Genomic DNA, 15,460 nt, shown 5'->3' on the forward strand with positions numbered 1-15,460 from the left:
AAATTTCTCATGGGAATCAGGTGTCCAAGTGAGAGGTGTCTTAGAGCTTTTGTTTGACACTAAGAAGTTACCTCACCTTTCTAGAGCTCAGTTTTCTTTTCAATGAAACAAGGAGGGTATACTAGATAACACCTTCAGCATTCACACCCTAAAATGCTGATCTCTTGCTGCATGTGAGGAAGAAGCAGGTCAGTTCCTACTTCCTAGAGCTTTCAAGCTAGAAGTTGTCCGGTAGAGCGTGACGCAGATAAAGTGGTAACAAGGGATGAGGGCTAGAGCTCCAGGAAACCTCAACCTTTACCTAAGAAACATAAACAGGTGCCTACTGTGTACGGTATGTTTTAAACAGATAATATAATTTAATTCTCATGGTAAGCTTGTGAAGTCGATAGTATTGTCTCTATTTAAAAAAATGAAGTTGAAACTTAAGTCATACCAAGTGACTTGCCCAAAGACAGCCCGGCTAGTAGGGGATGCTGGCAGGAGTCTGACTCCAAAACCCATGGTGCATTTCACAGCTCACGGCGCATTTCACAACCCGCGCCTCCTTTAGGATGAGTTTGTCATTCCATTCTCGCTGCAAGCCTACGTGGGAGTTACCATCTCCCCATTTTACTGTGGAGGAAAGTGACAGGCTGGTTAAGTCACCTGCCAAATCAGGGGCCTGGTTTCGACTGGGCGGGAGAAGTGCCTACAGGCGCTTGCACATGGGCGCGGAGGCCGCAGCCCAGCTGCTCCTCCCGGCCTTGCCTCCCCGCGGAGCTCCCACCTTTGCAGGTCCCAGCCCCGCGCACCGCCCGCTCGAAACTACACTTCCCGGCAGGACGCGGGAGCGCGCACGCGCACCGGGGCCTCCGCCATGGCGACCGTGCTGTCCAGGGCGCTCAAACTCCCGGGTAAGGCGTCGCAGCCTCGCGACCACCCCGCCCCTGCAGGGCCTGAGGAGACTGGGAGGCAAGGCTCTGGGGGCGAAGCCGGTGGGGACCTGGCCCTAACCCGGGTGGAGCTGCAGGCGCACGGAGGGAGCGGGTGCAGTCTTTGCAGGCTGGGGTCCGTGCACCACCAGGGGGCGAGAGATGCGCCCGGTGGGTCGGGGGTCGCCGGCGCGGGGCGAGCCTGGGAAACTCCAAAGGAGGGATAACCGGAAGCTTGCGGGGCAGGTGGCGGGGAGCGGGCTGGTGCCGCTGCGGCGGCGAATGTCAGAGCTCGTGTCGCCGCCGTCTCAAGGGCAGGGCTGGTGAGGGGAGCATCCTTTCCCTGGCGCCGCGGTTGATGTACCGCTGGGTCTCCAGCTCCTCTCTTGGGTTGGACCTGGGCGGAGGGAGGGGGCAGCAGGACGACGTGTGACCTTCTGGAGTAGCCTCTTCATTTAATGACAGCATTGACGCAGCCGTGAGGTAGGTGGCACAGGTATTTTTCGTCCTAGTTTACGAAAGAGGAAAACGAGAGGCATTTGGCTAATTGACTTGTCCAAGGTCGCGCAAGCAGTATTGAAAGACCTGGAATTGAATGCCTGGGTCTTTTAACGCTAGATCCTGGGCTTTTGATTCCTCTTGGTCAGCCTCTGGTTGTCGAAGCTAAATATTTATGAGGGAAATGATTTGGCACCTGCAAATTGCAGGTAATGTATGGAATATTGTTTAAAGACGCGCTGGTGGTGATGACAGCCTCCAGAGCTAATTCAATACTTTAGGGAGCAGCTCCAAGTTTTTTTCACCCCCTCTTAAACCTCCAGAATGGGACTGTGCTGCTAGAAAACTGCTATTTTAGTAAGAGTATATTTATTCTGCCCAAATAAATTTTAAACATTAAGGCTTTAAAAAATTTATGGTTCTACCTAAAATTTTAACATTAAGCTATAAACATTTGCTTGCTGATAACTTAAGGTGTTAGAAAAGCAGTTGCTCTCACTGGCGTCTTTAAAAGGGCTAGTTTAGATGTCTCCTGGATATCCAGCATAAGACTGCGGGAGGATCGCAGGGTGCTTGTTCTTAAGGAGCTTCCAGTATGCTACACTGAGCCATGGATAACTGGGTTAGATATGATTTGATATAAATATGCATCTCTGTCCCCAGACTTTATGACCCAGGACATTTCTTTTCACATAGGCTCATTAGAACATTGGAAGAAATGTTGATAATATCTTAGAATGTGTGTGTAACATTTGAATAAAATGGGACACCTGTCCCTTTACTTGCAGGATTAATTAACTTTGAAGAGAGTGGCCTTGTGTAGCTTTAGTGCAGGATGATATCCTCCCAAGGGGGTAATGAGATATTAGACATATTTAGCTTGCTTTCTTTTTTTTTCTTTTAGGTTCTTTCCCCCTCCCCCAGCATAAGTAATTGTTATTCTCTGAGGATGGGAATGCAAGACAATCTTGCTTTTGAAACTTTTGAGCTCTTCTTCATTCTCACATCCTGAGGCTGTGGCATTATTACACCCTGGAGTATTCAGTTGTAGTAACTTGGTCAGTTGATAGGGTAGGAAAACACAGTCTGGTCCTTGGGCCTATGTTTAAACAGCAGCTTGCCTTGAGCAGTCAGGTATGTTTGCTACTTTTTTAGGCCCAAATGCAGTAGCCATATGTTCTTGTGATGTGAGGTTCTTTTTGGGGGGAGGGGGCAGTGTGTTTGTACTTTAGCTTGTCTCCCTCTTACCTTTTTTCTCTTCCACTCCAAACACAACTCTAAGCTTTTATATTAGAAGTTGCTTTCTTATAGCTCTTTTGGATACACTGTAATTGGGACTGTGAGCTGCTGTCCTGTTTGGGTTACTATGTCATGTTACCTTAGTTATTTTCCTATTTTTAAAAAATGGGATAGAAGTGACATATATTAGTTTTATATGTACAGTGTAGTGATTTGATATTTGTTTTTATTGCAAAATGATCACCGCAATGACATCCTTCCTATTTTTATGTTTAAGGAAACAGAATAGAATGGTGACTAAGAGCATGAAACGGGCGGGTTCAAATCCAGCCTTTACCAGATTAGTTACTTAATCTCTTTAAGCTTTAGTTTCTTCATGTGTAATAATATTATTATGGAATATTCACTACATGCCACACTCTACTACATATTGACCTTACAGAGTAATTTGGCATAGTAAAAGAGATGGATGTACTTTAGAGGTTTATTAACCTTCGACACATAATAGTTATTCAATAGGTGTTAGCTGTTATTATTAACACCATGATAATTTATGAATGTGATAACCTGAAGGAAGGCCTGATATAATAGTGAGCTAGTGACAGAGTCATCAACCTCATGAAGAAAGAGCAGTCGCTGGGAATGTGTTTCACAGTCTTAAGCCCTTCCACTAAGTTCAAGATGGAAAGATGTTTGGCTCACATGCATAGAATGAGGTTAATTAATAACAAGGACAGTGTGACATTCATAAAGCAGTTTGTGGGACAGCTTATCTCTTAAGTATATTTTTTTTAGTCCATTTAAAGTTTGAAGGTCAAACACCGAAGGGAACATCAGAGCATAATGTTATTGTAATGGTTTGTTTTAATGTGTGTAATTTAGGATGACTATGTGCCCTGGATAAACTAATCCATGATGTGAATTACTTACCTTTAGTTGTAGTTGTATAGTACAGTCCATGTATAGTACATGTCATAGAATAGTATATATTATAGTATATTTTCCTGAACACTTTTGAGCACGGTACAGTTGCATCTCTTTGCTATTTATGTTTTCCTCTATACCATTTTGGTATAGAGGATGTGTAACCAGCATCCTTAGTCTTCCTAAGAGGAAAAATGATAGCTGTAGAAAGCTCATTTATATTGCTGTATTGTGAAATCAGTGTGAAGACTTTGCAGTGATTGAAAATGTGGGTGGTAGCTGAAATCAGCAGAGAGTGCCGAAGTGCCCTGAGCTTTGAAGCATGGTTTTGATATTTAGCTCCTCAGCCAGAGGAGTTGGCATACTTTATACATCCTTGTTGTCTTTTGGTGAAACAGAATGAGAAAAAATATTTACTTAGGAGTTCTCTAATCGAAACTGAAGTCTATAATAATTAAGCTGAGGTTTCTCTTTGTACTGTCTGGAAAAATATATACTATTAATAGTGTAAAAGTAAATATCTTAAGAATTTGGGTAAGAATCAATCCTCATCTTCTATGATCTTTAAAGAAAGGCTCAGGAGTGAGATAGCCTCTCAGTTCTTGCATGTTTGCCTTTATACTTCAAAAATGTGTCTGGGTCAGAGTTCTTGTACTTTGCACCCCATGTTTTTTCTGTGAGGATTTTTTTTTTTTACATATTGCTGCATGATCTTTTAGTAATGTATATTATTGTGAGAAATCAGCCTGAAATTTGTTCCCATAATTAGTGACTTGATTCTTTTTCCCTTAACCTGGCTGCTTATATGATTCTTTGTCCTTGAAGTTTAGTGCCTTTACTAGGATACGTTTCAATATTGATTTTTCTGCATCAGTTTTTCTTGGGACTCAGTGTACCCTTTATTCTGTAGTTTTAGTTCTTGTTTTATTGCAGGAACTTTTTTTGTATATTTTTTAAATATTGTTTTTGTTTCCATTTTCTTGTCTGTTCTCTTCTTCAGTTATGCATGTATTGGATGACCTTTGTTTTCTATATCCATCCCTTTCTTCCAGTCCTATTAAAAGCCTTGCTCTTTTCCATGGCAGGCACATAGGTAGTTAGTACAGACTTCAAAACCAGCTCGCCTGAGTTTGAATCCCTGCACTATCACTTACTTACTTGCTATTTAAATATGAGCCCTTTACATAAATTTCCAAACTTCAGTGTCTTTATCTTTAAAATGAAGATAGTAATGCGTCTGTCTCAAAGAGTTATTATGAAGATTTATGAGATAAGACAGTAAAAGGGCTTGGAAGAGTGCATAGTAAGTGTTCAAAACTGCCAGCTATTGTTATTCCCATTTTATTTTTCTTGATTTTCACCAGTCTATCCTTTATGTCTCTGGCTTTGTTTTCAGCCATGTCTGTTCTTTTTGCTGATCCCAATAAGGATATCTTTTCTAAAATTGTTTTATTATTTTCTTCCATTGTTTTCCTGAGTCCTGCTTATTTGTCATCTCTATTGAGTTGCCATTCCTTCTTAGAAATATTATATATATATTTTCTTTAATGTCTTGAATTCCATGGGGAAATATCTGTTCGTTATTTCTTATATTTCATGATATTGTTTGTCCAGTATTCATTTGTTCTTTAGCTGATTTGGTTTGCTATGTTTTGTTGTAACTTCTTTCTTGAATATTTGTAGAACTTTGTGGTATCTTACAGAATGACTGCTAGTGATGGCTCCTTTCTGATTGTTATTCATATTTAAATGAGTAGTTGTTTTATAACTAATTTCTGGCTGACATATGGGCACAGGCTGGGGCCAGAGGAGTGGGCTAGGGCAGTTGGAAGCTAGAATTTAATCCAGGCTTGTTAACTCAGCCTTTTTCCCGACTGCTCTTTCTTGGTGGATGTCGCTATCCTGACTCGCATGGATTGCCGGTTTGTCACAGGGCTTTAGCATATGCTGACTTAGCATTTACTTCTCTTTGTTGTGTCAGTTATCAGTTTATTGCCCCTGAGTTCCAAATTCACCTTTGCTGCTTGATCTGTGAAAGTGGACCCGGACCCTTCAAATGCCAAGTTTGTTATTCCTTAGACCTTACCTCTCAATCCTTCAGTGCCTTTTAGAGTTCTTTACCCAGCTCTGTATTTATTCTCCCTTCATTGTTTAATAATTTTCTATATTAAACCTGTCCTCTGAATTACTATCTGGTTTTCGTCTCCCGATTCAACCCAGACAGTCAAAAGAAAAAAAAAAAATCCACCTCTCCTGAACTAATTGTGCCACAGCTACTTTTCTAACCTGCTCACAGCCTGTTTCTTGTAAATTTCCAGAAGGCTGTGCTTTTTTTCCATCATTGTCTTATGTTGCTTTTGACCTGGTGGTGGTGAATGGGGCTCATTGGTGCTTCTGGGAGCCCAGGCGTTGTCTTTCCAAGCAAGAGATGACTGTTCTGGCAGTATACCTGTGGGATAGGGGAGGTAGTCTAATTTATTGGTTAGGACTGTGGATTCTAATTAAACTGCCTGAGTTTGCATCCTGGCTCTTCTTGATAGTTCTGTGATCTTAGGCAACTTTCCTCTTTGTATTTTAGTTTTCTTCTTGATAAAATGGGGATAATGAGAATACCTCCCAGGATCGGTGTGAGGATTAAATGAGTTAATATATATAAGTGCTTGGACCAGTGCCTGGAATAGTAGGCGCTCAGTACATATCGTCGTCATCATCATCATTATTGTTGTCCTCATTAATAATTCTGTGAACTCTGCTCGTTGCTGGAGACCTGAGCTATATGTGCCTATTCTTAATGTGCTTCCTCAATTGGATACCAAGTTCACTGCATTTGGCAACAGTTGTTTGTAAATTGTAGTTTGAGAATGTAGCTGTCCTATTACTATTATTATTTTTTTGAATCTCCCTAGCTCTGGTTTTAGGGAAGAGACTGATGGGAATTCCTTTGCCATCATTAACTGGAAACATATAATCTTTTTAAAGGGACCAAACAGCTTTGTTTTTCAAAGGATGCTTGTACATTTTTATAAACTAATGAAAAATTTTACAGGTTTTTGTAGCATACACAACCAGGTTTTCTTCCTGCTTGTGATAGTATATGCTATCATAAAAATGCATTTCTTTAAACTGTTTTGTTAACCAATATTTTAGTAATTATTTCACTTTGACAAAGATACTGTTTTAAGGTCTGTTTGCTGCAAGGTGACAGCTGACTAGCAGAACTGAATTTTGTTGTGTCGATGCTAAATTTTTCACTTGATGCTGAACATTGTATAATTATGGAATAGCTTGAGTGTGTATAGAAAATGCTTGGGAGTTTTAGTTGAATAAGTTAGTTGTATGATATGACTGCCAAGAAAGCTGACAAGATCTTAGGTTTCAGTAACTGAATTATAGGGTACTCTCTGAACTAGGAGGGACTTGCTTCTGTTCTTCCCTGCCTTGGTCAGACTGCACCCTTGCAATTGTATCCAGTTCTGGGAATGTACTTTAAAAAGCATAGACCTATTACACTGTGTCCAGAGGAGGATGTCAAGAACATGTGAAACAGTGCTTCTTCCAGCAGTGGTTTGGAATAGGTAGAGATCTGTAACCTGGGAATGAGAAGATGGTGAGGGAAGGTGAGAAATGTAATGCCAACAATAATTATAGAAACTAGGACTTACTGAGTGTGACTGTTAACCTGACATTAAGAACCATGCATATATCTTATTTAATACTCATAACAAATTCTATGACATTGGAATAATAATTATCCCATTTCATAAATAGGGAAATTGAGGCTTCTAAAGTTTAGAAATTTAATTGAGGTCACACAGTTAATAAGTGACAGCTAAGATTTGACTTTATGTTTGTCTTATTATAAAGACTTGAGCTCTTACATAGTGTTTTATGTTTCTTAGGATTATTACCTTCAAGTATTTGAAGGACTTGCACATGGAAGAGGGTCCTAGAAATTAAAACTAGAGCAGATAGTTGGTAAATGCCCAGAGTAGATTCTTGAATCAGTGTAAGGAACCGCATTCAGATTGGAGGGCAATAAATTCCCTAATACTGCTTATGTTGAGATGTGTGCTAAGTGGCTGTTCGGTGGGATTTTGTAAGGAGTTGCATGTTTGGATTGGGGTAAAGATAGATTATGTAATTCTTAGAATCTCTTCCAGGCCTGGGGTTTGGGGTTGCTGTGTATGTTTTCCTCTTTGTCAGTTGCCTCTTTTTTTTTTTTTTTTTTGTTATCTAAAAATTTTTAAATTGTGGTAAAGTACACATAACAAAGTTTAACATCTTAACCTTTTTTAAGTGTATAGTTCAGTATTGTTAAGTATATTCACATTGCCGTGCAACCAATTTCCAGAACATTTTCATCTTGCAACTCAATACCCATTAAACAATAAGCTCCCCATTTCCCCCTACCCCGAGGCCTTGGAGAGCACCATTCTACTTTATGTTCCTATGAATTTAACGAGATATAAGTGGAATCATACAATATTTGTATTTTTGTGACTGGCCCATTTCACTTAGCATAATGTGCTCAAGATTTATCTGTGTCATAGCATGTGTCAAAATTTCTTTACTTTTTAAGACTGAATAATATTCCATTTTTGTGTATAGCACATTTTTTTAATCTCATCAGGTATACTCTTTTAGTTAAAAAAATCACTTAAAAAGTTTTATAGTTAATGTTACAACAACCTAGGTTCTGTTTGCAAATTATTATAACTGAAGTTACCTGGGATAGTTAGGGAATGAAATACCCTAGTTAATAAAATGATTTGGTTCATAGAGTAGATATATAAATTTTATGAGATTAACTGGAACCTATAGTGACACTATGGCATATCCTGGAAGTACTAGTTTGAATCAAATTCCTAATAATTTGTTTATTTTCTTATAATTTATGCCTTTTAAAATAAAATACAGTATTTATTGGAAAAAATGTATAGCTCTGAAAGTGAAAATACATATAAATTTCTAGTTTGTAGAATGTCAGATTACTCAGTATCTTCTGTGTGTTTTTTGCAAAATACTTAATGTTACAAAATTATTCTGTGGCACGTTCATTTTTTAGTCAAACATTTAGTGACTTTCTATATACCAAACACTAAACTTTACATTAAAGCATTTACTTCCCATATTGGTCTTTGTAGTGTTTTATTGCTTCATTTCATGTCTGGAGCAAACTGAGACATATTATATGAAGTGACATTACCAAGATCACAGTGATCAGAAGCAGAGATTAGTATCAAGAATTTTTTTCCTTCAAATTAGACTTTTGTATTTCTTCTTAACAAAAGATTTAACCATAGCATTTACATTAGTTACAGCTTACCAGGTAATTTCTAAACACAGAAAAATTTTCTTGGTTTTTACTTGATTATAGCATGAAATAAAGGCGTAAAATCTTCAGGTCATTGGCAGAGAAGGCCAAGACGTGTCTTGGGAGGAAGTGCGCTTAAGACCTCCTGTAGTTACCACCTCTTTGCAACCCCAAATAAACATAGGGTCTAAGTAAAAACAGGTGCTTGTTGTGTAAACCAGCTTCAAGACATGTCTTTTACTTCTGTGTTCCCGCTTGATCCAGCTCATCCCAGAATATGTGCTCAGAATAGCATTTTTAGAGATTAAACACTGTTTACTGAAACATGTACTGACAGGTCATCAGAATCCCAGGAAGGTTCTCAGAAATGAATTTTCAGTAAAACATCTCCAGATGATATTTAGCATTCAACTTTCTAAATTGTTTTGTAGAAACAGTTGGGAAGCCACAAATAGACTATGAGAAGCTGGGTACAGAGAACAGTTGTTCTAAAGGTTTAGGGACATCCCAAGAAAGAATGGAACATCACAGATCTCAGAAAACAAAGGAAATATGCATATTAGACATATGCAAATTTGATATAAGAGCCATGGTCTTTTTCATTAGTGAGATTCAAACAAATTAAGAGGGTTTTTTTTTTTTTTAACTAAGAAAGTATTTGAAATTCACTACTTTATCTGTTCCTTTTCCAATATTGTAAACTCATGAAAACAATAATTCTAGAACATTGTGATTCCTCTGCCCCCCATTCCTCCCTTTGCTGGCATATTTTATAGAGAGCCACCAAGGTCCAAGCTTGTAAACCTAGATTTGTTTTGTTCTCCTAGGTGTTTATAGTTGCCATGTATTTGGTGAGGGTTTCTCTTTCCTCATTCTCCATGACGCTCTGGCTTTCTGTCTTTTCAGGGAAGAAGAGCCCAGACCTAGGGGAGTATGACCCCCTCACACAGGCTGACAGTGACGAGAGCGAAGATGATCTTGTGCTTGACTTGCAGCAGAAGAATGGAGGGGTCAAAAATGGGAAGAGTCCTCTGGGAGAAGCCCCAGAGCCTGACTCAGATGCCGAGGTTGCGGGGGCTGCAAAGCCACATCTTTCAGAGGTCACCTCAGAGGGTTACCCCTCGGAACCCCTCGGAGGCCTGGAGCAGAAGGCCACCTCTTCCATTGTGTCGTATGTGCGCACATCTGTCTTTCTGCTAACTTTGCTGATCTCAATGATCCTGGTGCTTGTATGTGCTTTCCTGATCCCCTGTCCCCCCAGAGATCTGCACAGCACTTGGAGCCGCCACTTGGGCCCCCAAGGAGGTGAGTTGTAGGATTTTCAGCCCTAATTCTGTAAAACTTATGATTACATGGAAAATTCCTCCAAGTCTTTAAAAATAAATGTCTGTCATATAGCATTTCACCCCCTGCATCTGGAGGTGCCTTTAAGAGGTTAAGATTTTAAATGAAACAAAAAGGTGGATTGATACAGCTCTAAAAACTTGAGAAGAGCACTGCTTTGTTGTGTTTCTGTTGGCATTGGTCTTAATTAGACACAGATAGGACAGAGCTCTGGTTTTCTGGGTTTTTGCTATGCAACTGATACTGTATCAGGGGAGAGCAAAGCTGTAGGAAGGGCTATTTACAGAGAAAAGTAAGGCTCAAGGCCTGGCCAGACAGAGGCCAGCTCTCTCGTAGGACCCTTAATTATAGAAGCCTGACCTAATTTGAATTTTAAAAGAATTTCTTTTCAAGTAAAAGAGAAAATGGTAAAGACGGTGCGGCCCGAGTAATTCTAGCAATTTCGTCTCATTTTGGAGCAGGCTTCCTTAAAATAGCTTGCTCTGGGTCAAGAATGGGGATTACATCTAAATTGTCTATCAGTGCTTGAGTGGTTCTGTTTCTTATAAACTGCAGTAGGCTGAAGGGGTTCAAAAAACTCTACCCCAAAATATGTCATTTTGGCGTATTGATTATTTTTTAATTAAAGGTACTTGGACAGCAGCAAATGCAAGAAGGCCACTGACCTTCAGTTCTTGAAATCAGGAGATGAAACTCCCATATGAAAGGTGTTCTCTCTATACCAAGAGGAAAGAAACATTCTTATCACCAGAGACAGGCTGTTGAGGCTGAGGGAAGTCTGTACAAACATACCTTGTTAAAATACTTCTTATCTTCCTGTAGTCTCCTCATATGTTTTAATTACTTTTCCACAGTTGCCACTCTTTGTTCGACCTAGGATATAAGAGCTAGGGCCTAGCCATTTCATTTTTCTCTGGGGACTCCTAGTACATGCACAGTTTCATTAAATAAAATTTGGATGCTTTTCTCTCGTTATTCTATGGCAGTCCCAGCTAGAAACCCCTGAGTAGAGGAATAGTTTTCTCTCCTCTGCAATGTTCCATACCCTTTTGTCATCTCGTTCTGGAAATACTTTATTTCTGAAATTCTCTGATCCTAGTTAGAGTAGCTTCTGATGAGTTCTGTGTTCTCACCTTTCTCTTTTAAAGTGAAACCGAGCGGAAGTGACTTGAGTTATGTTTCTCCCACATAGACTATCTCTTCCTCTCTTCCTTGCTTTTTTGATTTTTCTTAGTGAGCTCTCGTAATATTTATATGCAGTGTAAAGACTAGTAACAAACTGAGTGTATCCACCACCCAGTTTAAGAAATAAAACATCATAAAGACCTCTGAAATGTCCCATGTATCCCTCCTGACCATGTTCCTCTCCCACCCAAGGGTTTCACTATTGAGTTGATTATTTGTTTACTTCTCTTTACAGTTTTACCACATATGTGTCCCTAAACTATATAGTGTCTAATATTGCTTGTGTGTTTTTTTTTTTAATTTTATTTAAATGGAATCATATAGCCTTCTGTGACTGGCTTTTTTGTTAAAAATATTTTTGAGGTTCATCCATATTGAGGTACTGTAGTTGGAGTTTACTCATTTCACCACTGTGTAATTTTCCATGGTATGAATACCTCATGATTTATTGATCCATTTTACTGTTGGTGAACATTTATTTAGGTGGTTTCCATTTTTGAAAAAAATAATGCTGCTAAGAAGGTTCTTGTACATAAGAATTCCTGATATATAAGAATTCTCTAGGGCATCAACCTAGGAGTGAAATTGCTGGGTCAAGTGGTATATGCAGGTTCAATCTTAATAGTTCAAGTTAAATTATTTTCCATAGTGGTCGTACGAGTTTATACTTCCACTAGCCATGTGTGGGTTCTCTTCAAATTTGACAGGCATCCTCTGACTTCACACTGTGTGTGTGTGTGTCTTGAGGCGGAGGTGGTGGTAGTGGTGGTGGTGACGACATGCCTACTTTGTCACGGCCAGGTGGAGATGGGAGTCCAGGCTTCCACTAGGTCTCTGTCGACACCACTCTAGCGGGAATGAGAGGTGGTCTGCCTCAGTGCGGGAGTGCTGGAACGATAGTCTTCAGTTGTCTGGAGGGCCTTAGTGCTGCTAGGGCTAAAAGTCCTGGCTCCCCGCCCAGCCTTCTCTTAGATACCCCTGGTGGAGGGTTACCATGGGGTAGGGGTGGAAGTCTAGACTCCTCACTTGGCCTTTGCTCCAAGGGTGGGGCCACAGTCTTATCTGTGTTATTTGGTTGGACTAGAGCAGTTTTTATCTAAAACTTTTCTGTCTTACTAGGTTAGGAGAGCCAGCTCTTCTTGGGCCTTTTTGTCTGTGCCTGTTGGCATTTCTGGGTTGCTGGCTTCCGCAGCACCCTGTCTGGCAATTGAAGCCAAAAGAAAACCCAGGGGAGTCATCACTTTGTCATTCCTTGGGTCTCACAGCCCCTAGTAGGTCTGCCTCCTCACTACCTTGCAGGGTCCTTTTACATTTGTCATATATAACGTCCAGGGATTTTAGGTGTGCCTAACAAGAGGAATATGCAGAATTGTGCCTGTCTGGGAACTGAAAGTCTGCCTGATTTTATGGAGGCGCTATGTATTCATTTCTTTTTTAACAGGTTTGTGGTAACTTGCTAAGTATTTTTTTTTTTATGTGTATTTTATCAGATGGAGACCTGTCCCCATTGGAGCCACACAGCTGATATGTGAATGAAGATGGCCTGCGTGATGTACTTCTCTCTTTTGTAACGTCAAGGAATGCGAGTGCAATTGGTAAGAGCTGTGTCTTTTAGAGGCCGCTGTGGGAGAAGCTCATTGATTGAAGGGGCTGTGAGCTAAGAGGAAGCATCAGGGTTGTCTCCGGTGGGGGCCGGCGGGGGGGCAGTGTAAAAAAAGATCTGCAGTGAATAGAAAGTCACCATGGATCTGTCATACATGATAAACCTTATCAGAAAGTTTCTGTATGTAAATAAAGCTCATTTCAAGAAATCAGAGTGCTGTAGCTGGAAGTAACTTTAGTGGTCAGTGAAGAAGCTGAGATCCAGAGAGGAAGTGACCTGCCCACCTACCTGCAGTGCACAGCATAGTACGTAGGTTTCTTGCATTTTCTCCCAATTTTCCATAGCCTCTTAGATAAACATTGATTATCCTACCTTCCCATCCCCCGTGGAAAGCTTTGTTCACGTACTAACTTATCTTTCACACATATATCTTGGCTAGGTATTTTCCTGTTTACTCCTCTGTTTCTGCTCTCTGTCTGCTCTGCTTTGGGAGGTTGACCTCTATGGCTTATACCAAGGGTCCCCCTTGCCTGCGGATTTCCACTTGAGTTTGGCCAGTAGGGAGCACAAACAAGAAATTGGAGGAGAGGAATAAATAGAGTGAGGAAGGGGGATGTGTTCCCCTGGCTCCCTCTTCTCTGGGGTCACCTCAGTCTGGCTACATACTTGATCACAGGTTACAGCTCCTACTAAGTGGTCTTCTTACAGGACTTTCTTATTCTGGATTCCAGCAGTCCCTTCCTCCCCTGTCCCTCTGGGCCTGGGAGTGGTAATGGTTCTGAGAGACTGTACTGTTCGTTGTGGTTTCTCTGTACCCTGACCACATCTTATAGTCTCTTTATTAAACCTTTCACAACTTACTCTAATTGAGTGTGCTGTTTCCTGGGACCCTGGCTTTCATACATGTTAACTGCAAACAAACAAAAAAATGTTTCGCATTTTCAGCATAAGTACACAGGGGCTTTTGGTTTGTCTTACAGCCCCCATTAAAGTGAATTCAAACTGTAGTCTGTAAAGTGATACAAGAACTCAAGTTTGAGGCTGAGGATGCCCTAGAAAACACTTTTTAATCATTCAGGCCCTGGAATAACATCTAGGTCTATTTTAGAGAATTCTAGGCTGCATGCCTCTCTGATGTCATTAGAGCTTGCTTTCTGGGGCTTGTGCACTGGTAGAAGCAGTACAGACACAGATCTGTTACAGAGAGAACCTCCAGGCAAGAAACTGACTTTTATGATTGAACCTTAGTTACATTTTTTTTTTTCTGCCTGTAACTCATTAGCTTTTGAAATAAAAATTCCCCCCATTCACTTTTAGATTTAGAGATTTTTTTTTTTTTTTTTTTTAGTCATTTGGTATTTTGCATGGTTTGCTACATTTCAGGATCCATAATGACAAGGTCATGCGTTTGGTCGCAATACGAACCAGCCTGATTTGGTAACAGACTATAAAAATAATAATATAGCTAACATATGGTGCTTTCTATGTGCTATGCAACATCGTAAGTTCATAACATATACTGTGGATGAATTTATCCCTCAAGTCAATCCCGTGAGGTAGACTAATATTATTTTCCCCCATTTGCAAGTGAAGAAACTGAGACATAGGTTAAGGAACTTGTCCAGTGTCCTCCAGCTGGGAAACGATACAGCTGGGATCCAAATTCTGGGAGCCTGGCTCTGGAGTTCATGCCTTTAACAATCATGTCACACTGCTGTGCTCATAACCCCAGACATTGAGTTAGAAGGTCTGCACCACTGAGCATAAGAAAGATTGTGTTTTTATTTGTTCTCTTGTTCATTCACTCAACAATTACGTATTGAATGCCTGCTGTGCACCTTACTTGGAGCTGTGCTTGTCGCATATTGAGCTAAATAGGATGAGTGTAGTCTTTTTGCCTCAAGGAGTCACAGACTAGTGGGGAAGAGATAACCCATCACCACCTGGACAAAAATGAGTCAGAGAATGATGTGGAGTCAGTGGGGGCCTTAAAGGGGAATGACAGTGCAGTATTAATCATAGCATTCCTGGGATGTCTGGATGTTAACATTCGTTACCACACTTTGTCATGTGTATCACTGCTTCTAGCAGCCAAGCCTGAAACAGCCACAATTTGTCCCTTGTTTTTAGGTTGTATATTTAATTAGTCGCACTGAGGAATATGTACAATAAAGCTCTAAGACTTATATTTCCATATCTGTATTAGTTGTTGCTAGAGGTAGAAAGTATGTGAGATGGGTTCAGTATCCCATCCTGAAAGTGAATATAAAACTGAAAGTGAATATAAAGAGAGAGTGTTGTAGCCGCCAGCCCCCGAAAGAAATTGAAAACCTACAATTTCTCTATAGACCACCAGAAACCAGTGAGTTATTGGAAACACACTCTTTATTCAGCCAGCTGGGTCTGCCAGGGGTACGCAGACCCCAAATTAAGCAGCCC

General features: G+C 40.4%; 1 protein-coding gene across 1 annotated transcript in view; it reads left to right on the top strand.

The window, feature by feature from the left end:
* Positions 1-578: 578 nt before the first annotated feature.
* Positions 579-15,460, top strand: part of FAM234B (family with sequence similarity 234 member B) — a 33,100-nt gene continuing 18,218 nt past the window's right edge. The window contains 3 exon segments of the mRNA XM_039876403.1: positions 579-896; positions 9,796-10,194; positions 12,909-13,013. Of these exon segments, the coding sequence (XP_039732337.1) occupies positions 860-896; positions 9,796-10,194; positions 12,909-13,013 (541 nt within the window). The 5' untranslated portion in view covers positions 579-859.

This window comes from Pteropus medius, unplaced genomic scaffold (assembly GCF_902729225.1).
Source record: "Pteropus medius unplaced genomic scaffold, Ma_sr-lr_union100, whole genome shotgun sequence".
NCBI classification, from domain to species: domain Eukaryota; kingdom Metazoa; phylum Chordata; class Mammalia; order Chiroptera; family Pteropodidae; genus Pteropus; species Pteropus medius.